The following is a 22,896-nucleotide window of genomic DNA, read 5'->3' as shown; positions in this document are numbered from 1 at the left end:
TTTAAATGATAGTGTGTTTTGATCTTATAGAAACTACCATATATTTAAAATAAAGTTTAAAATTTTCTTTTCTTAATATTTAAAGTCTAGTACAAGCTGCTTGAGATACTATTTGTTTCTTATTTGAACTATGTCAATTAGTAATTAAATGGAAATAATTTTTTGAAAACTAAGCAGTAAGTAAAGCTAGCATTAGTTTCTCAGTACTAAGATCAGGTGACATACTTACTGGTGCCATGTAACAGAATCAATCACTTTTCCTCCAGCCTTCAGGAAACTGGAAAAAAAATCCATTATGATCCTTACTTAATCCTCATATGCCCAGTATATATGCACAATATATGCACAGGAATTTTACTTCCTGGAAATGAGCTGGTTGCTGCTTTTGCATCAGGCAAACACAAACTTCCCAATACTGATACAGATTATATCGTAGGTTCCCTTGGCCCTCAGATCCTTAGTATTCTGAGCCAGGCAATGTTTCCCCTTTTGGTAAAACATTAGGTAGCAAGTGGCTTAATTACAGGTGGACTATTGAGAATTCTCCACGGGAGATAAATACTATGTTTAAGAAAAGTGGTTCTGCTTCCTCTAGCTCCTACCTCCTTAGCATGGGGACTGTCTTTCCTCGAGGCTGGCCAATATCAGGACCATAGAGATTGGCGGTTTTGAAAGAGGTTTTGCCTAGAAGTTTATGCAACTTGACAAAATCTTTTCCTAACTGCAATCCATCGATGAAAATACCAGCCTTCTTCCGGAAACTGTTAGGTTCTGAAAGAGAGCAATACTCAGGGTAATCGCGTACCTAGAAATCTTGTATTCAAAAGCAAATTTAACAGCAGCATCTAAGAGCAAGAAAACATTTCCCAGTCACAAAAACTTAGATTCCAAAGGCAAGAAAAGTAAAACCCCTCTTTATCCTCTTTATGAAGAAGATATTTCAGTTAAACACAAATTTAAAGGACATAACAAAAGGGTGAGGGGATATTAAAACAATCTGAAGTTAATGATGGGAATATTAAACTAGTGGATAGTTGGGGAATAGTCTTCATCCAGTACTTAGTACACTGATTTACTTAAAAAGGATGAAAACTTTGGGTGAGAGGTGAAGACATTTAAAAACTGATTTCTATAATGCCATTAAAAGCCTTATTGAGACCATTTATTCACAAATTATCTGTGCAGGTGAACCTGGATGTAGCCATGCTGAAGACTCAGGAGGGAAGCAGAGAAGTGTTCAATCCACTGCCCAGAACACCCTGTATGGGCACTTCCTTGCTCCCTTCTCCTTCTCTCTGGAAAGCAGACCTTTTTCTTGCAAAACGGGGCCCAAGGAAGAGGGGAGACATGATGGCATGGCCCTTTTATCTTCCTCTAAAGAACAGAAGGAGTTGGGGATGAGTACAATAGAAAAGGAGGGAGGGAGAGATGTATAGAGTTGGGGAAGGATGGGCTCAGATGACTCATTATTCATGTGGTTGCCATTGTTCAAAGTTGTTCAGTGTCTAGCTAAGATATGGTTACCCCTACGTTTATATTGTGTTTTGTGCTTTGACTTGCCAGTTACCCTTAGCAACCTCATCCCAAATCCACCTCTAGATATCATGGAGGTACATACCACTCTAGACATTTAGCTTATTTCTTTGCTTGCTTTCGTGTTGGTCTGGCTCCCTTCCTCTAGAATGGAACTCTTGAGAAAGCAGGGACCTTGCTCTGGAGCCAAACTACCTGGGCTCAGATCCCAAATCCTCCGCTTAGCAGCCCAGCATCACACAGCTATTTAACCTTTTTGTGCCTCTTTTGTCATCTGTAAAATGAAGGTCATAATTGTATCCACCCCAGGGTGGTTTATGAAGAGAAAAGAATACTTATTAAATGCTCAGAACAGTGGTTCAGGAATGTAGTGCGTGCCCACCATATAACAACATCCCATTTCCCATTTCACTTTCAGTTCCATTGGCTCACGTGTGGAAAAAGCATTATAAATATGTTGGAATAAATGTGGCTGTAGTTGGAATTTACAAGTTCTTTGCAAAAAAGTGAAGAAGGAAATCATCAGGAGCTTGATCTGGGTAAGATTCTATGCTAGGAACTTCTAGCTTGAGCATATCATGATGATTGGGATAGAGTCGCTGAGATTAAGTGACAAGTTGAGAAACAAAGAAAATAGAAGGGCAAAAGCAAAAGTGCCTGCTTTATAGTTTTGCTGAGTCCAGCCTGCCAACCACCCTAGGTTTAAGTGACCCTGAAACTGTCAAGTGAACCCAGGAGCTGTGGAAGTTTCTGGGTCCAACCAGTTGCCTTCAGCTCAAGTGTAACATAAACTAGGATTAACAGTAGGTTCTAGGATCTATAAAGAAGTTTATTGCCAGAAGCAATTCCAAAAGTTGCATTGTTGACCACTGGTACAAGTGTGCCCAGCCAAAAGTATATCTGCTAATATTAAAAAGAATGTCATAAATAGGAACAACTAATGCCAAAGGGGAATCCCTTTATGAATGAAATGTTCCTGGGGGTACTTACCATTGCCTAGTTCCCAAGAGATGTTATAATTCTTGGAAGAGCAATAGTCCAGGAGCAACTGAGCGTTAGAACTATTCCACTGCAAATCTGCTGTTCGTAGTAAGGCATTTAGACCAAAGATCAAGTCCAATCCTGAGCAATTTGCAAAAGTGTACAGCATATCCACAGAGCTTCCTAAAAGAAAAATGTTGCAATGTAATGGCTGGGTCAGCACCACAATAATGAAGGCCTCCAGATTTGTTCTCCAGTGAATTACTATTTTGGTTGTTAAATTGAAGGAATTACAGTCCTAATGAGTGACTATAATTAAGAGACAAAAAACTGGACAGGCAAATTAAAAAAATTAAAAATAGATAGGACTTCATTGCCTTCAGCGGTTAAATCAACTTTCCATGCTGAACCATGTGAAGTACCAGAAGCTTTGGTCTGGTACTCAGGTTTTATTCAAATGACCTCAAGTGAACTCATGCTCAAGCCACACTATCATTAGTCAACATAAGCCACACTCTTCATAATTAAAACATCTCTACTCACAAACTCAGTCACAAAATATTTTGATAGATTTAACTATATTTAAAACAAGTTTTTGGAAAATTCATGTATATGATTTATTGATTTTAAATAAGTACAATTTGACATTAAAAAATTGACCTATGATTATAGATCTGTGGTTTCCAAACTATGTGCCAAGACATCCTGGCAAGTTTCAAGAAATTCACCACATGGTTGTCAGATTTAGTAAATGAAAATATAGATGACCAATTAAATTTGGACTTCGGATAAATTATTCAGATGAATAATTTTTACTGTATGTCTATGCAACATTTGAGAAATACAGTAAAAAAATTTAGTTTATCTGAAATTCAAACTTACCCAAGCAGCCCTACTCACAGGAGCACTACAGAATCCTTTAGATTTGCAAGGGAAACATCAACTCTGTTGGACATGACAAGAACTATTACTATTAGGTTTTTGGACCTAACAACTTCATAATTGAAAATCTTAGGTATTTCCTTGGGGCTAGGTAAGATATGAAACAAATTACTGAGTCACTTAAGTGCCATAAAGGTTTGGAAACTTTTGAACTCAGCGTTTCTAACCATTAACTTGTTTAAAATCCCTTCTTGAGAGTGGCAACAACGTCAGCTTGAATATCATCTTGAAGTCAGGTATCATACGCATAGTAAGTCTGTAATCTTCATGCATATTTAGAGTTATTTGTTGAATAGAAATCCACTCAAACTCTCCTAGTTTAAAAAAATCTAAATGAATTACTTGGATCAGCATAGCAGAGAAACCTTAAATTTAATATTGCCGATGAAGCTGAGGTGCAGGGGCATCTAGGTGGCTCATTGGTTGAGCATCTGCCTTCAGATCAGGTCATGGTCCTGGGCTCCTGGGTTAGAGTCCCACATCAGGCAACCTGCTCAACAGGGAGTCTGCTTCTCCCTCTGCCCCTCCCTCCTGCTCCTGTTCTCTCTCTCACTTGCTACCAAAATAAACAAGTAAAATCATTAAAAAAAAAAACAACAACAACAAAACAAAACTGAGTGGCAGAAACCTCTCATGCAAGTTGTTTGAGGTGTTTTGAATGTTTGCTGTGTCACCCACTTCCACAGAACTGCTGCCTATCATCAAGGAGTTTCAGACAACGGAAGTTGAAAAGCCCTCCAGGTCTGTGGCCCAGCATTCAATCAGAACCTGAGCCACAGTTTGAGATGGCCTTGGGATTGTTGAGTTCTCCCCAAACCTACACCCTCATTTTTCCATGAGGAAACTGACACCCAAGGAAATGAAGTGCTTTGCCCAATACTGCATAGCTATTTGGTGGCAGTGTCATTACTAGAGCCTGTTGTAAAAGGGTGACTCGACTGTCTTAATCACAGCTCCCCATTAGACATATATATATATTGCAAAATCATGCTGTGGAAAGTTTCCTGGATCAGGAATCCTAAGACCTGAGCTCCAGAACCCACTCTCCCACTTATAGACTCTATGATTGAGGTGACTCCTTTACCATGCATGAGCCTCAGCTACAGATGCACAGCCCTGGAATTAGCACTATCATGTGCCTATTCACAAAACCGAGGTTGAAATGACAGATGTGAAAACCCTTTGTAAATCATATAGTAAACCTTTACTTTATTGTTACTACCTAGTCTTTCTATGGCATTTTCAAAAAAGTTTGCATTTCAGAGTAATTATTCAACTCATGCTTTACTCTTTGTCTATTTCATTTTTCCAAATGCACTTGGAATTTATATAGCTTACAGTTGTATTATATGCTCCCTACAATGTAATCATAATATCTCCTAGAATAAGAGCTGTATAATACTGGATTAGAATCCACTCTTTAAAAAAAAAAAAACCCACTCAGCCTACTTTCTCCTCAAAATAAGAACAATAGAAAAACTCATAGCTAATTTTCCAATTCCCAATCATTACCCCATCTCTCACCTCTTATTTTACAAGAGAGTGGAAAGATCCGTGGGACAAAGATCATCTAAATGACACACTGAAAACTGACATTGACTCTTGCCCTGGTGTTATGCCATGTCTGTTTACATACGTGTGTCCAGTTCCAGTGTGGGAATGGGTGATGGAGGTCGAGGAGTCAGGTGATGATGAAGAGAGGTGGAGAAGGAGAGCAAAGAATTAGCCCATTAAGTCAAGTTATTTTAATAAGGAAGTTCTTTCTGCAGTCACACCCAGAATTATATCCGTAACATTGCTTCCTTTTCCTGCCTAAACAGGCTTATAGAGTTTGTAGTCTAATGACAAACATTTTTGTCATCTTCTACTTAAGTGAAACCCACCATCCAATGGGTCCTGTAATTAGAAAACTTAACTGTATCTTCTAGGACATCTGTTTTAAGGGTGTAGGCCACTGACTAAGCAATTAACCTGTCCTTGCCACAGTAGACTTTTGCAATCTCTTCCACTGACAATGTCAGCCCAAGTTACTCAGGCATTGCCAACCTCAGTCAGCAGTGCAAAGCAATGTGTGGAAACACTTATAGGCTTCTGAGACACTTACCACTATAATGAGTTGATGCCAGACTGAACAACGTCCATTCCTATCTATATGTTTCTAAGACATGTACATTCAAACAAAACATTTCAAACCAGGAGTCAAACATTTCCAAATACAAATAAACTATCCATATTTGTTCAATATTTTAGCCAATCAGGTGGCTGCAGTTATAATTAGACCTAGTTACATAGTTAGTGAAGGAACTTCCTTCTGGTGTAGCAACTAGGAAGGTCCTAGTCCCAGAGGCAGGGAAAGATAGTGGAAACCTACCATCTTGATTCCAGAAGGATCGTGTGAGGTAGGAAACTGGTATAAACTGACAGAATGTTTAACATGATACAAAATAAAGTAGAAGTCAATAGATTACCTAATAACATGGAGTCTTCTCTTCACAGACCTAGATCATAATGATTTATTATAGGTGAGATCTTACTACTATGGGTCTCTTGTACTCCTGTCACTCCTTTCATGGGATCTGAGACAGCCCTGTGTTATGCCAAATTCCATTCCACCATAGATCATGTTATTAAAGTGTCAGAGTAGTTCCCCCATCCCCTTTAAAATGCAATAAATAATTTAGAGGATTAAACTATTTTCTGATTTCTTATGTGTCATATCTTTTCTATACCTTATAAATAAAAAAATATAAAGATAAAAATCCATGGGATACATTGAACTCCAGATAACATACAGTAAAATCTTACAAAGATAAATAATCTACTTCCAATAATGTATTCTTGGAAATGCTGAGTGACCTAAATTAACTACAAGATCATTTATTTTCCAAAAATCCAAAGAAGAACGTTGTAGAGTAGGTTATTTCCTTAACTGAGATCTGGGGCAACATCATCCCTTAGCTGGGTATAAAATATCAACTTTCATGGACAGCCCCGGTGGCACAGTGGTTTGGTGCCGCCTGCAGCCTGGGGTGTGATCCTGGAGACCAGGGATCAAGTCCCATATCGGGCTCCCTGTGTGGAGCCTGCTTCTCCCTCTGTCTGTGTCTCTGCCCTTCTCTCTGTGTCTATGAATAAATAAATAAAATCTTTAAAAAAAAACCAATTTTCAGATAAAATATTTTTCATCGTTAAATAAAGATTGCCTGTTTCAGTCGTTTTAAAGCTCTGCACGGCAATATCCTCCCATATTGAAGACTGGATAACTGTATCAGTGAATGGAAATAAATTCCTGGTTAGTCTAGCTAGTTCTACGTTTGCAAAGCCTGAGAGGAAAGAAAAACAGAGAGCTGCTTGATGGCCAACACTCTCTTTTATGACTCAGGCTACCACTGCCTAATGGTACAACTCATAATAGTGGTTGCTTCTGGGAGGAGAGATGGAATAGATGACGAAGTGTGGATGGTTTTCACAACTTACACTTTTTTTTCCTAAAGATTTATTTGTATTTTTGAGGAATCTGTCCACCCAGTGTGGAGCTTGAATTTTCAACCCGAGATCATGAGGTGGAAGCTCTACTGACTGAGCTGTTCAGGTGCCCCCACTATTTACTTTTCATACTCTTGTACTTTACTTTCACACTGGAATTGTATCTGTGTCTTCCTTGACTTCCTAGTTCTCCAGAGCAGTAAAGGTCATCATTAGCTCATGAATGAATGATTTCTAGATTTCACTTCATGGCTAGTAGGCAAAGTCAGGTGAAGTAAAGAAATGGGGTTCACGATTTCCCATTAACTCTTGATACCATTTGAGTATTATGCAGCTTTACACAAATGCTGTAGGGCGTACATGATTCAAGGCCAAGTTCAAGCTCTCCATGTATTTCGGGGGCTGGGACACCTGCAGAGTGCCTTTCATCTCTTACTTGAGTAAGTGCTGTTCTTGAACTTTTTCTGATACTGTTCTTGGAGCAGCAGTTTTTCCTGGAATGGCCATTCCAACTGTAACCTCTTCTCTACATCAGAAGGGATGGATCCAGATTTGCAAATATCTGCAAGTGGAAGAAATAGTTTAGAGAATCTATTTTCACAGTGATAAGGTTCAAATCCCACACATTTATTTCATTACCTATCTATGTGACTAAAGCAGGATAATTACATTTTTGGTTTTTAGGTACAAGACCGGAGGAAGATACATTCTGTTACACACGTCAAATTTGCTGGCTAACCAATCACCACACAAAAAGACAACCAACAGACAGGTTTCCTAAGAAACAGTGGGCATACCCTGGATACCAGATACACTGGGCATAACTGCAAGTTATTTAACAATTCAGAAGGCTCCTCAGAAACTTAAAATTGCTAGAGAACCCCACTGAAGAAGACATAGTTCAATTCTCTTAAGATTCATTTTCAAAATACATAAAATTTGTTTCACTGGCCTCTATCTGCTTTGTGATGATTTTCTCTTGCCATAATGGTAGGACAGGAAATATTGACTTTTTTTCCCCCTTCAAGTATGGTATCCTCAAAGCTTCTGAGACCACAACATGTGCACTTGGAAAAACCAACCACTATGCTGTCAGGCAGACTGTGCTTCTTTATCACAAGGCAGCAGAGCTGCTGAGGGCTGGCCGCCAGGGCTGGCTGACCCGCCAACAACTTCCTTTCTGGAAAGCTGCTCATTCTGGCTTTCTGGCAGCTCATGTCCCATCCATCCCTGTGCTCACAAAGGATGCTTCAGAGGCTTTGACACCCCCCGCCCCTTACCACATACACACACAGGATGAGGAAAATCGATGAGCAAAGGAGAATTTCCTGTCTGAACTTAAGAGATCTTTCAAACACATGTGACTGAGGGAATGGATAAGTCTGAACATATATTATTCCAATATATTAAGAGAATTCTCCTGCTTTTTTTCAATGTTTTTCTAATTACTCTTTTATCAATTTTGGCCCAATTACTGATTAAGTGTTCTAGACACTTTCTAACTGAAGAAAATAGAAGGAAAATATTTCATAATATATGAAATAATTAATTATTCACTAATATATACATTATACATACATTATTATAATTCAACTATATATACCATATTTTTAATAATTGTTACAATAATTATTTAACTGCCATTTGAGGTCTGTATAGTACTTCTGAAAGACACAGGACAAATCCTTGTGGTTCCCTCTAAGACAGGTTTCTCAGGGGGAGCCAACAGACCTCGAAATATCAGAATCACCTGAGGAGCTTGCTAAACTCATAATCTAAGGTTGGAATGCAGAATCCAAACATTCAAACTCACCCAGGTGGCTACTGAATAGTCAATAAAGTTTGACAATCACTGCCCAATAAATCAAGTCTTAAAATCCATTCTGAGATACAGAGCATATGTCTACACCCTCTTGTTATACCTTTCATCCACATGCTATTTTCAGAATAAATGGATTTCAATCTACTGCTTGTATCTTCATTTGGAAATACCCTTTTTAGTTTGACACATTTCTGCCCACACACTCCCCACTAAGCAGCTGTGTCCTTCAGCTACAATCATTGTTCTATTTACAGGACAATTAACTCTCAGTTATGCCCAGCACAATTTTTTTTGCAAGGTCTCACATTCATGAAAACAAGAGGAGGAGGAAAGCTGCCCACTGCTTCCTCCTTTTATACCAGTGCCTGCATTGGTCAGCTGAGAGCTCTTGATTTCTCATTAATTGTTAGATGTCAGCAATGACACTTCTGAGAATGCTCAAGACTAACTCAAGGGAATTAAAACATATCATGAATCTTTAAAAGGCTTCACCCTGCTTGACTTGAGACTGCCAGTAACTTCTCTCTTCAAAGGTTGGTTCTTTTTGGGGATCAAAAATTAGAAAGTCCGTCTTGGTGCCACCAAATCGCAGGTATGCAGGAGACAAACCTCTGGCCAGGGTACGAAGCTTTGGTGAACTGTTAGAAGACAAGTGAGAAATTAAAATTATTTTTTTCCCAAGACAATCCAGTCAAACATGCTTACTCTCTTCTCTTTCACTGGGCCTATTTCTTAATATGTAGCTGTAAGGCCTTGGAGGGAGAAGTCTTTTTGCTATAATGGAGAAATCTCAATCTGCTTCTTTTTAATTGAAGATCACACTCCTAGGCACCTACAGGCAACTTGGAGCTCTGACTCTGGCAAGAACTTATATTTTAACTTGATAGGTAGGATAGTGTTCAGTGCTTTCAAAACACTCATAACCTTTTATGGTTGATGAAGGAAAAGAGGTTAAGAGAGTGGAAACTCTAGGAAAGATGACTGTGTTTCTTTGAAAAATAGATTGTCTTCAAAACTTATATTCTTAGAGCACCTGGGTGCTCATTCATTTAAGCATTGGACTCTTGATTTCCACTCCAGTCATGATCTTGGGGTCTTGGGTCAGCCCCACATCAGGCTCCACGCTCAGCGGGGAGTCTGCTGCTTGGGATTCTCTCCCTCTGCCTCTCCCCCCACTCATACTCACGTTGTCTCTAAAATAAATAATAAATCTTTTTTGAAAACTTGAAAAAAGGTTTATGTTCTCAGAGAAGTTCATAAGTGAGTTAGACGTTTTTCTCTGCTCCCTAACTCTGGCTTTCAAAGAACACCATCCTTCTAAATTTAAGTCAAATGGATTAGAATTAGATAAGATTCTAATTCCTATCATTAACAACTCTAGTCTGAGCAATTCTAAATTCATATCTCATCAAGTCAAACATGCTCCTGATAGGTGACTAGTATGTGCTCAGAATGGCACCAAATGCTCTAGAATGGAATTAGAATGATTTATAAACCCTTCCCTCAGAAGGATGAAGATGTCATGGATATTTAAGTGAACAAAACTAAGATAACAGAAGACACAGGTAGTAGGAAACTATACATTTCTGAAGTCTCACACATGTGACTCTGGCCACACTACTCTCCAAATTCTCTTAAAACACATAAAACCAATGCTGTGCAGTTCCTTGGAATGGTCCAATTACTTAGCTTACATGTGGGTTCTTTCAAATTGGAAAATCATTCCAGGAGGACAAATTAGCAATACCTTCTAACATCCTAGGAATTAGAGACCTGACCTAAAGTATCTAAAATTTTAAGATAGTGCTTAACTATATATATGACTCAGGACGCCTGGGTGGCTCAGTGGTTGAGCTGTCATCTGCCTTTGGCTCAGGGCATGATCCTGGGCTCCTGGGATTGAGTCCCACACCAGGCCCTCTCCTCAGGGAGTCTGCTTCTCCCTCTGCCTATGTCTCTGCCTCTCTCTCTGTGTCTCTCATGAATAAATAAAATCTTTAAAAAATCTCTATATACCACCGTGTAAGATGTTGGAAAGATGTCTTTATTTATGCCTAGGAAAGAGGACTTAAAAGATGGAAATAGACCAAAGATAAGTCTCCTGCATTAAAAACTTCAGCAATTCCTCCTTGCCATTTTTGTTTGTTTGTAACTTGAGAGCTTCTTATTGTACTACCTTGGCATTTTTGCCTTCATGATCCTCTTCTTCCATAAAAAAACATATTTAAAATTATATTTCATGATGATATTTCTAAAAAGACAAACATGTTAGAGGAGGCTGGGTAGCTCAGTCAGCTAAGTGTCTAACTCTTGGTTTCAGCTCAGGTCACGATCTTGCGGTCATGGGATTGAGCCCCAAGTCAGGCTCTGTGCTTAGCAGGGAGTCTGCTTCAGGTTCTCTCTCCCTCTTCCTCCTGCTCTCTCTCTTTCTCTTTTTAAATAAATAAATATTAATATTAATTAATTCAATATCAACATTAATTAATATTAATAAATAAAATTAATTAATTTAAATAATTAAATATTAGTATTATTTAATGTTAATTAATTTAATAATAATTTAATATTATCTATTAAAACATCTTCTTTGACCTAAAGGTTAATTTACTTTGGATCTTACAAGAAGTTGGAATATTTTCATGGTCCCCTAAGTGTGTTACAGGTCCTAGCATGAGGAAATGCAGCCCAGAGTGAGGCTTCAAAAATAGTATCAGGCTGGGTTCAGGGCTGGCTGAAACACACAATGGCACCAAAGTACTCCAGGAAGGATGTCTTCTGCCATGAAATCCTTAACAACTACCAGAAGATAAATGCTAATAACCTTGACTAAGTCAGGATTCAGATGAAAGCCATTTCCACTTTGCTACAAACCCAAACAAAAATAAGCTGTAGGGAAAGGAAGAGAGCACTTTGTTTGATGGGCACAGAGTTTCAGGTTGGGAAGATAAGAAAGTTTGAAGATGGGTGATGGCGATGGTTGTACAGCAGTGTGGGTGTACTTAATGCCACTGAGCTACACATTTAAAAAGGTTCAATGGTAAGTTTTATTTTTTGTAAATTTTACCATAATTTAAAAAACTGCAGACATAGTGTGATTTCAACAATGAAAATAATATATATAGAAGGTTAAATATGTATAGTGATGGATGGTAGACTCTTTTTTGTATTTTATAAGCGTTCCATAAAAAGCATATGACATTTTAAGCTACACAAGGTGGTTTTGTGTATATGTTTCTAGTTTTTAAGGGTAAGTGAGAAAACCAAAATTTAGTGAAGGGAGGCGTAGCCATCCATTAATCAATAAATATTCCTGGCAGACCCGTCCTGCCAGGTATTGTACTAGTGGCTGGGGATACAATAGCAAAAAAGACAGACAAAGCTCCTGTTCTCATATAATTTACAGTTCTGCATAAATACTTGTTTTTGGTTTAAAGATTTACTTATTTATTTTGGTTAAAGATTTATTTATTTATTTATTTATTTATTTATTTATTTATTTTAGAGAGAGAGTGTGTGTGTGTGCATGTGCGTGTGCATGAGTATGTGAGTAAGTGGGTTCGGGGGGTAGGGTGGAGTGGGGGAGAGGGAGAGGGAGAGAGAAAGAATCCCACAATGAACAGAGAGCCTGATGAAGGACTCCATCCCACAACCCTGAGATCAAGATCTGAGACAAATTTAAGAGTAGGGCACTCAACCAACTGTGCCACCCAGGTGCCCCAATTGCATACATATCTATTTAAACAAGTCAATAGGCAATTCCAAAACAGTGCTATGAGAATATACAAAGAGGATCCTAACCCAGACTTTGGGCTGGGCGGTAGGGTGTGGTTAGAGGCTTTTGGGGGCACTAGCTTCATTGTTAGACATTCAAAAGGAATAAATCTTATCCAGATAAAAGATAGTGAGGTGGGATTGAAGGAATTGTTCTAGGTGGAGGGAAATGTCTGCAAAGACCAGAGGTAGAAGACATAATGGCACCTCTGAAGAGCCAACAGGTGTGGTTAGAGCCTACAGACTGGGGGCAGGGAATTGCAAGGGGAGGACGGACCACAGAGGCAAATAGGGCCACCATGGAGGGACTGTGGGCTGGAATCCAACTTTACACGAGAGCAATATAGAGCTCTGGAAGGCTTTAAAGCAGTGGAATGGTCTCACCAGACTTCTGTTTTAAAAAAGAATCTCAGGCTGCAGTGTAAATAACTGAATAGAGGGACAAAGACTGTGGTCATGTTAACATAAAAAGAAAGTGATGGGGGCGCCTGGGTAGTTAAATGTCTGCTTTTCAGCTCAGGTCATGATCTCAAGGCCCTGGGATGAAGCCCCACATCGGGCTCCCTGCTCAGTGGGGAGCCTGCTTCTCCCCCTGTCTCTGCCTCCCTCCCCTCCTCCTTCCCTGTCTCTCATGAATAAATAAAATCTTTTAAATAAATAAAACCCAATGCTATGGCTCCTGCCAAGTAAAGAAAATCACATGTTTCAAAAGTCTTGGTATTAAAGACCTTTTTGTTTGTCTCTTTTGTAAGGGAATATTTCCTTGTTTTGATAATACAATATTAATGCCCTCCGACAAAAACCAGATTTTAAACAGCTGCAAAACATGTCATAAAACAAAATTGATCAGAGGTATGCTATTCCTATCATATACAGGAAGAAGGGGGGATATACCACCACCACAGTGACATGGAAATTAAAAAAAAAAAAAAAAAAAAAAACCCACATAAAAGCAGCTGCAGACATTCTACTTCCAGAGCAATTTGTTAGGGGAAAGAAAAGTCTGCAGGTATTATTTTACTTTCGGTGTAAAAATAAGCTGCTTATCTCTGACATGAAAGCAGAGGTGTGCTGGAGCCAGCTTGTACCAGCTCCTATCAGCTGTGAGAGCCAGTTGTCATATTTTGAGAACAAGTTATTAAACTGTTGGCAGTTTGAAATCAGCCACAGTGGGAGTATTTATACCACAGAAATAAAAACAACAACAACAACAACAACAACAAAACCCAAAAACCCATAAATCAGTTTCCTGTCCTCTCCAAGAGTCAATTGTTAAACATTTCCTAGAACATGGGGCATGAATTCAAGCCACTGGTAGGACCATTCAGAAGATAATGTGACGTGAAAGCAGGCCTAAGTCGGAGGTCTGAGGAACATCAAACATTTAAGAAAGCTGGAGAAAGAGGTGAAGAAGTGTTAAAGAGGTGAGGGAACCCCCAGAAACAGAAGCGACATAGACCTGAAAGGATGAGAAAGCGTTTCCGTTGTCAACCTTGCCAACTGTTTCCAAGAGATTCCAGTCCTTTGCTAGGGCTGCAGAATGAAAGTACCACAGACTGGTGCCTTACACACAGAAATTTACTCTTTTATGGAGGTTTGGAGGTGGAGGCCAGAAATCTGAAATCCAGGTGTGGGCATGGTCATGCTCCCTCTGAAGCTACGGGGGGAAGGATCCGTTTGGGGCTCTCCTCCAGCTTCTGGTGGTTCCCTGCTGCCTTGGGACTCCAGTCTCCACACAGCCTTCTCTCTCTCTCCCTCTCTGGAGGCCTATCTGTCCCCAGATTTCCTCTTTTTGTAAGGACATCAGTCAGAATGGGTTAGGGCCCCCTCCATTCCACTACAACTAGTTCTTAGCTAATTATATCTGGAATGGCACTATTTCTAAACAAGGTTACGTGCTGAGGTATGACTTCACGTGCTGGGTTAAGACTTCAAGTATGTGTATGGTGGAGGAATACACAGAAATTCAACCCATGAGAGACACCAAATAAGACATGGAAGGAAAGGTGTTCATTGGATTTTGCAATAAAAGGTCACGGGTGTAGAGGTGCCTGGGTGGCTTAACTGATTAAGCATCGGCCTTTGTGGAATGCCTGGGTGGCTCAGCAGTTGAGTGTCTGCCTTTGGCTCAGGGTGTGATCCCAGGGTCTGGGGATCGAGTTCTACACTGGGCTCCCTGCGAGGAGCCTGCTTCTCCCTCTGCCTATGTCTCTGCCTTCTCTCTGTGTCTCTCATGAATAAATAAATAAAATCTTTAAAAAAAAAAAAAAAAAAGCATCTGCCTTCGGCTCAGGTCATGACCCCCGAGTCCTGGGATCAAGTCCTGAATCTGGCTCCCTGCTCATTGGGGAGTCTGCTTCTCCCTCTATCCTTCCCCTCATTCATGCACATGCTCTCTCTCTTTCTCTCTGTCTCAAATAAATAAAATATTTTTATTTAAAAAAAGGTCACTGATGATGTTGGAAAGATTGCTTTTATGACACAGTGATAGGGACTTCGTGAGGGTGGAACAAGGACGGAGTGGGCAGTAAGGAAGGCCACCAAGGGGAGAAGAGAGCAAGGGCAGATCCCCTGGCACATGTGCAGAGTGGGGTTTGAGACAGGATAGCCTTGAGGATGTTTCCACACTGTGAAGAAGGACCCAGTCATGGGGAGAGGTTAAAGACAAGGGAGAGAAGAGATGACTAGGGAGCAAGAGGGGACAGAGAGGAAGAAGCAGTGGCCTGAGGAGAGAGAAGGAAAGAAAGCTACATGTGGCTGTGGTATGTGCACAGGCTTGATGGCAAGAAGAAAAGGAAGTTCTTATCCAGTGACTTTTTCTTTGGGAAATAGAAATGTAGTCATATACTAAGAGTGTGGAAGTGGAGATGGGATCGGGTTTGAAGGAAGTGGAGAATGAGAGGGGCAGGGAATGGAGAAGTGAGGGGTAGCACCAAGTAAGTCTGGAGACCAAGAATTTCTAGTGCAACCCCATGTGGCTGAGCCATTCCCCTCCACCCTAAAAGCGCATAGCCCAGCTATTCAGTGTGGCCAGCAAGACAGGAAGCAGAGGCAAATACATAAAACAGGCTTATTAATATGCACTATAATTCATAATTAGGTAATATTTTTTGTTCCCAGACTTTATGTCCACTTTATAGATCCCAAAGAAGGAAACTAAACTGAGCTGGATTTGGGTTTAGCAATAAGAACAACAGGGGCAGAGTATGGGGATGTCATCCCAAGAACTATTCATGTGGGAAACCAAGAAAAGAAGCCCAAGTGAGCCATGGAAGAAACAGAGACAGGACAAGGCTGTTTGGTGGAGGAACTTAAATGGTTGTGGTGGGGGACACTTGGGTGGCTCAATGGTCAAGTGTCAGCCTTTGGCTCAGGTTTTGATCCGGGGTCCTGGGATTGAGTCCTGTATTAGGCTTCCTGCAGGGAGCCTGCTTCTCCCTCTGCTTGTGTCTCTGCCTCTGTCTGTGAATAAATAAATAAAATCTTAAAAAACAAAACAAATGATTGTGGCGGACCCACAGAGTGAAAGGTTAACAGGGTAAGGTATGTAGTCCAAGAACAGGAGATCTTCTTTCTTTTTTCTTTTTCTTTTTTAAATTTATTTATTTATTCACGAGGGACAGAGAGAGAGAGAGGCAGAGACACAGGCAGAGGGAGAAGCAGGCTCCATTCAGAAGCCCCATGCGGGACTTGATCCCAGAACTCCAGGTTCACAACCTGAGCCAAAGGCAGACGCTCAACTGCTGAGCCACCCGGGCATCCCCAGGAGATTTTCATTTAGGATTTCGATGTTAAAAGATTCTTAGTGATGAAAAGAGTCAAGGTGTGGCCACGCCATTAGGTGGCTGAAATGGGGTGAAGCAGGGTGTGCAGGTAAACTGGCTCCCTAAAAATAAGTGCCCTGCTTTTTAGCATTTGCCAATTTCCATGGTGTAAACACTCACCAGGCTGATTTCAAGGTGGCAGTGTCATGCCAGTGAATGTGGAATTGGGAAGGGATGCACATCTTTCATAAGGTGATGCAAGCCAGCTCCAATAGAACATTGAGAAAAGAGGATTATAATGTGTGGATATGAAGTCGTTGAGAGACACTTGATTCAGGAGGACCTGAAGTTATCCAGGATGATGGTGGAACATGAGAGTAGAGAAAAAAAGTGTGAGGTCAACGCTGATTTTTAATCAGTAAGGAGAAGTGAGTGAGAGCAAAGCTCCCACGGAGACAGTGAACCTCACACTGGAGTCATGACAGTCATCTCCAGCATGCACTGGGTTCATGCAAATTCAGTAGTTTAGACACTTTGTATAAGTTATTTCACTCAATCCCAAAACAACTCAATGAGATAGGTTATTATCCTCTTTTTACAGACAAGGAACCTGAACAAAAGGAAGCTATTGCTCAAAGTCACAAGCCGGCAGGGGTGTGAATTACATTCATACTGGTGGGTGATCACGTAGAAGTTGTGCTGGTGGATCGGAAAGGTGCTGCAGATTGCATAATGCGCAGCTTCTACTCCAAAGGGCTACCTCAGGGAGGCAGCCACGTCTGCTTCGGCACTAGGATCTTTAAAGAAGAGCCAAGTTTTAGCTAGGGCAGGAATATTCTGTGAGGAAGACAAAGCAGGGTTGCCATGCAAAAGGGCTCCAGGGAGCACAATGAAAGGTCTGGGAGGGAAAGGAACAGAGGAGCACGTCATCGAAGAGACAGTGCTTCTCCAGGCGTCAGAAAATGCGAGTCTATGGCTTGTAACTGTTCTCCGTTCTGTTTCTCTGGCTAGGGTTAAGTCTCAGCAACAGGCACATAGAGGGCCTGTGGTTATTTGCAATATTGGCTTTCAAAATGTGCACTTGACGTTGATCATAAGTAATTTTCTGAATATGAAAAGCAATTTTGTCCATGAAGATGCAGAGATCAGATTATCAAGTCATTATTAAAACTATCTAATGAGTTGGCAAAAAGGAATGAACGTTGTTGAAAAAAAAATAAGCAAACCCTTATAAAAAGCAAGCACGCCTGCACGATTACTGCTGTTGCTATTCAGCACTGCTATGTCTGCTCTGGAGTAGTTGGGGTCTCTAGCACTGACCCGATGCTCCATTTTTTTTTTACCTTGTATTACAGAACTGTGTGTCTGTGTGTGCGCACATGTGCGTGTATGTGTGTCTTGTTTGAAGTGTGGACTTCACTGCCCAGAAGGTAACCATTAGCCACATGTGGCTGGGACTTGAAATGTGGCTAGTGTGAATTGAGATATATTATGGGTATGAAATATACACCAGATTTTGAAGATGTAGTTTGAAAAAGAATGTAAAATATCTCATTAATATTTTTATATTGATTACATGTTGACATGCTAATACTTTGATATTTTGTGTTAAATAAAATATATTTTAAAAATTAACTTCACTTTTTAAACTTTTTTTTTGATATAGAGAGTGAGTATGAGCAGAGGATAGGGGGCAGAGGGAGACAGAGAGATAAAAATCTTAATTAAGCAGGCTCCACGCCCAGTGGGGAGCCCAACATGGGGCCCCATCTCAAGTCCCTGCCTGAGCCAAAATGAAGAGAGCTTTGGGGTAAATACCCAGTAGTGCAATTGCTGGGTATTGGGTAGCTCTATTTTTAACTCTTTGAGGAACCTGGGAAATGAACAAAGGTTGCGACATGAAATGAAAAGACAAAGGTTGTGTAAGGGGCAGTGTGGGCGGGGAGTTGGGGTTACTGGGTGACGGGCACTGAGGAGGGCACTTGATGGGATGGGCACTGGGTGTTATAGTATATGTTGGCAAATCGAACTTCAATTAAAAAAAATAAAGAGAGCTTAACTGACTAAGCCACTCGGGTGGTTTTACCTTTTTTTAAACATGGCTATTAGAAAATTGTAAGTTGCATATGTAGTTTGCTTATGAAGCTCACATTGTATTTCTACTGAGCAGTGGTCGTGACACTCCCATCTGTGAGGACAAGTGCCTTTTTAGAGCTCTGCACATAGTCAGGCTTAGAAAGTTTTTGATTGGGTTGTTGATTAGTTACCTTTGGAAAGAAGGCAAACTGAAAAGATGCTCCTTTCCAATTCTAGAGTGTTCTATCACTGGCATTTTAAGTTCTGTGTACTCTATGTTCTCTAATTGCAAATATGAAAAAAGAAAAACCACATCTGTTTGCCATCATGGGAAACCAGAACCATGCCATCGGATTCAATTCACTTGGGCCTCTATTGAAGCGCCTCAGAAGACTGGACCCTGATTCTCCTACTCTCAGGTCAGTGCTTCTTTTCATTACATCAATCTTCTCGATTTGTTTCGGGACAATCTTTTTCCTCTATACCCTACTCTACTGCCTTTAAAAAATATAAACTGCTTTTAAGAAACAAAACAGATGAACATAGAGGAAGGGAAGGAAAACTAAAACAAGATGAAAATAGAGATGGAGGCAAACTGTTAGAGATGCTGACCTCTAGGAAACTAACTGAGGGTTGCTGGAGAGGCAGCAGGTGGGGGACGGGGTAACTAGGTGATGGGCATTCAGGAGGGCTCGTGATATACTGAGCACTGGATGTTATATGCAACTGATGAATCACTGAATTCTACCCTCGAAACTAATAATGCACTATATGTTAACTGAATTAAATTTAAATAATTAAAATATAAATATATACATATACATGTACACATACACAATACACATATATACACACATATGCCGCAGACTTTATTTTTGTGCACTCTTGTCCCTGCAATTAGTATCTGGGCTCAGACTCTGCTCCTTCATGAACAGCTGATTGACTAGGGGTCATTTCTTGAGTCTCCCTAAACTTCAATCCCTTTATTTCTTAAAAATGGAGATACAGGGCACCTGGGTGGCTCAGTGGTTAGGCATCTGCCTTTGGCTCAGGTCCTGGGATCGCGTCCTGCATCAGGCTCCCTGCTTTTTTCTCTGCCTGTGTTTCTGCCTCTCTTTGTGTGTCTCTCATGAATAAATAAATAAAACCTTTTTTTAAAAATGGAGGTAATAATAGTCCTGTCCTCATAGTCTTGTAGTGAGGACCAAATGGATCAATACCTGGAAGATGCTACAAACAGGGCCTGACAAGCCAAAGGCTCACTTACTACCAGCTATTTCTATTACCCTCTTCTTTTTCTCCCTCTCCTTCAGCTTTTATCTGCTCAGCTCTTGCCACCTTGGCCTGAGCATCTTCACTTTTGAGGAACTGTACAAGAATAACACCCACCTCACAGGTATTAAGCTTAGTGTTGCCATCTGAGATGGCCAGGTCACTTGGGGCACAGTGCTAACCATCCTGGAGAGATGGACTCTCAGACCCTAATTCAGAAGCTAGGTCAGCAGACAGTGAGAGGGAGCTCCTATTGGAGCTTCAGTCTTGTAAGTGGCAGCTGGGAATAGTATGAAGTGGTTGCAGATGCCCCTGCTGAGCAGGCCTTAAAGACAGCCTCTGCCCAGGGAGTGGACTGGAGTGGGTGGGAGTCAGCCCTGGAGAAAAGCCCATATGAACACTGAGTTTTGTAAATCAAAGAAATAATTTTATCTATTGCATACTACACTCTTGGTTTTCATTATCATCCTCCAGCCGTTAACCAAGAGGTGGGGACCAGCCAGGCAGAAAGAGTGTTATGGGAAATGAAGAGACAAAGGTATCACCCTTGCCGAATTGCAGACCAGAAGTTCTGTGTGTGTTGGGGGCAAGGAGATGAGGACCGTGCTAGTCAATTGGTTAGCTTGACTGCAGGGCATCAGGCCTGGATCCCAAAAGTTGTGCTGTAGGGTTGTTTGTTTTTTGTTTTTTTTTTTTAAAGTTTCTTGCTGAAACTTTTTTCCTTATTACTTATTTATTTTTTTTTAATTTTATTTATTCATGAGAGACACAGAGAGAGGCAGAGACATAGGCAGAAGGAGAAGCAGGCTCCCTGAGGGGAGCCTGCTGTGGACTCGATCCCAGGACTCTGGGATCACACCCTAAGCCAAAGGCAGACGCTCAACCACTGAGCCAACAAGGCGCCCCACTGTAGGTTTTCTTCTTTTGGATCTGTTTCTCCAGGAAATATCCCCAGATGCCCTTTTCTTGGGGAAGGGTGGGAGGCACAGTAGCTGCAGTGGCAGAAGAGGACCTGAGTTCTCACATTTTACTAAGTGGTTCAGTTAGTGCTTCTGTGTTCAACAAGGCACCTCACATCTTCTCTTCCCCTCTCAGCCTCCCACCCCACCTCTGAAGCAAGGCCTGGGGTCCTCAGATATGGAGCCCATAGTTCAGCGTTTCTCCAGAATAATCTTTCTGTCTCCCACCCACCTGCTATGTGGTATCAGCTTTCTATCCCCAAGAGGAAAGGGCAAAAAAGTGGGGATTCCTCTCCACCAGGAAATTCTCCCTCTCCCGCCACAGGGAAAGTTGGAGGTTAACTATGATCAAAAGAAACACTCAGACTACTGGTGAATGGTTGGCAAATACTCCTTATTTTCCAGGAAGAAGCAATGAGTTTAAATTTTAAACACTTTGTGTCAAACACTGTGCTACCTACTTATTTACTACCATGACATCCTCATAATGGTCCTACAAAAAGGCTTTAGAAGTTCTATTCTACAGGTACAGGAATCGAGGCTTGGAGTTGCCAAGCAACCTGTACCAACCAAGCCACCCATCTTCGGTAGAAGTTGGGAATGAAGCCAGTGTGGTCTGACTGCCAGTCTCTTCACCATTAGGCTATTAACCTGCTTTTCTTTACAGAATAAATGATCAAAATTAGCAATGGCAGCTGAAAGCATGGGCACAGGCAGGACAGCATCTAGGTGTTTGGGAATGAGAAGATTCCCAGCTGTTTGGACTGGTTGAGGCGTGGCCCTCCCTGGAGACTCTCATGACCTAGATGAGAGGCCTAGATGACCTGGGACTGTCCCTGAAGTTCCCTGTCCTGGGATCAGCCTGCATTCATGGGGCAAAAGCCAGCGAACAAGCACCAGTTTGTCTCTCTCAGGCGAGAAAAAAAAATTACGGCTGATTTTGCAGCGGTAAAATATCTTCTGGAAAAAAAATAATCTTTTTATTAAGACTCTGTAAGTCATTGCAATAGTTTCCTATCTCTCACCTATTTAATATTTAGATTAAAAAATAGTATAATCCTGGAAATCTCTACCTTGTGCCTAAAACTACTCCTTAAAAGTTTATTCTAGGGACACCTGGGTGGCTCAGCGGTTGAGCATCTGCCTTTGGCTCAGGTCGTGATCCCGGGGTCCTGGGGTCGGTCCTGCATTGCGCTCCCTGCAGAGAGCCTGCTTCTCCCTCTGCCTGTGTCTGTCTCTGGGAATAAATAAATAAAATCTTTAAAAAATACAAGTTTATTCTAAAATACATAAAATCATAGTTTATACACACACACTTATTTTCCTTTGAGACCTTTTCCATCTGACTTTTTAATTTTTTTTTTTTTTAAACCGTCCTAACAGTTTAAGAGAGGGAAGCCTGGTCCACAGTCTTACCTGTCCTACACTGTGCTGCAGACTCAAGGGCTCACAGCCTCCAGGTGCACTTGCCTGGGTGCCCTCCTCCAGGCGGGTTTCTGGGGCAGGTGGGAAGTTTCTTTTCCGAATTTCCCCGTGATATTGGCCCTTAGTTGGCGCTCAGGCAACACTTGCTGAATGAACGGAGGCGGGAACGAGCGGTGTGGGGGGCAGCTGCCCCGGAGAGCGGAGAGCGGAGAGCGAGGGAGGCGGCGAAGCAGGGAGGGAGAGGCAGGGCCAGAGGGAGAGGCGGCCCCGGGCGCGGACGCTTACCCCAGGATGGTGAGGAACCGCGGGTCCGTGGCCAGGCTGGCGTCGATGGTGAAGGACAGGAACGCGGGGCTCACCCGGTGCACCGGCCGCTCGGTGGCGAAGTCCAGCTGCACGGTGTCCTCGGCCTGCGCGGGGCCCGCCAGGGCGCCCGGGGAGAAGGGCCCGAGCGGCCCCAGGAGCAGCAGCAGCAGCGGCGGCGGCGGCGGCAGCCCGGCCGTGCAGCGCAGCAGCATCGCGGGCCACCTGGCCGGCCCGCCCGGAGCCGCCTCGCCGCGGGAGCCCGGAGCCCGCGCTGCCTCCCCGCCCGCCCGCCCGCCGCGCTTTTCTCCGCGCGCCTCACCCCTCCCACTGCGGCCCTGCCGCCCTCCCTCCGCTCCTCCCCCGCTCGCTCCCACTTCCTTGCACGCTCCCCCGCGGGACCGGTCACACCCACTTGCGAAATCACCCGCACGCACTCGAGGGTGCGGACCTGGCCCGGGGCCGAGCGCCCGCGGAGGGCGCTGGGCATCCCGACCCGGGGCACCTTTCCCGCCTGGGCCTCGTCCAGGTGGCGCCAGGTCCTGACGCTCCACGGAAGCCT

General features: G+C 42.1%; 1 protein-coding gene across 1 annotated transcript in view; it reads right to left on the bottom strand.

Annotated features, from left to right (window-relative positions):
- The window catches only part of HPSE (heparanase), a 34,212-nt gene extending 11,583 nt beyond the window's left edge, over window positions 1–22,629 (bottom strand). The window contains exons 1-6 of the mRNA XM_025998032.2: window positions 22,317–22,629; window positions 9,257–9,402; window positions 7,379–7,504; window positions 2,524–2,697; window positions 603–771; window positions 230–277 (exon numbers count right to left, since the gene is read on the bottom strand). Coding sequence (XP_025853817.2) covers window positions 230–277; window positions 603–771; window positions 2,524–2,697; window positions 7,379–7,504; window positions 9,257–9,402; window positions 22,317–22,549 — 896 coding nt within the window. The 5' untranslated portion in view covers window positions 22,550–22,629. The remainder of the gene's footprint in view (window positions 1–229; window positions 278–602; window positions 772–2,523; window positions 2,698–7,378; window positions 7,505–9,256; window positions 9,403–22,316) is intronic.
- Between the last annotated feature and the right edge of the window lie 267 nt (window positions 22,630–22,896).

Source organism: Vulpes vulpes, chromosome 4, assembly GCF_048418805.1.
Source record: "Vulpes vulpes isolate BD-2025 chromosome 4, VulVul3, whole genome shotgun sequence".
In the NCBI taxonomy this organism is placed as follows: domain Eukaryota; kingdom Metazoa; phylum Chordata; class Mammalia; order Carnivora; family Canidae; genus Vulpes; species Vulpes vulpes.
The sequence above is the reverse complement of the archived record's forward strand: the minus strand, read 5'-3'. Positions and strand labels throughout refer to the sequence as shown.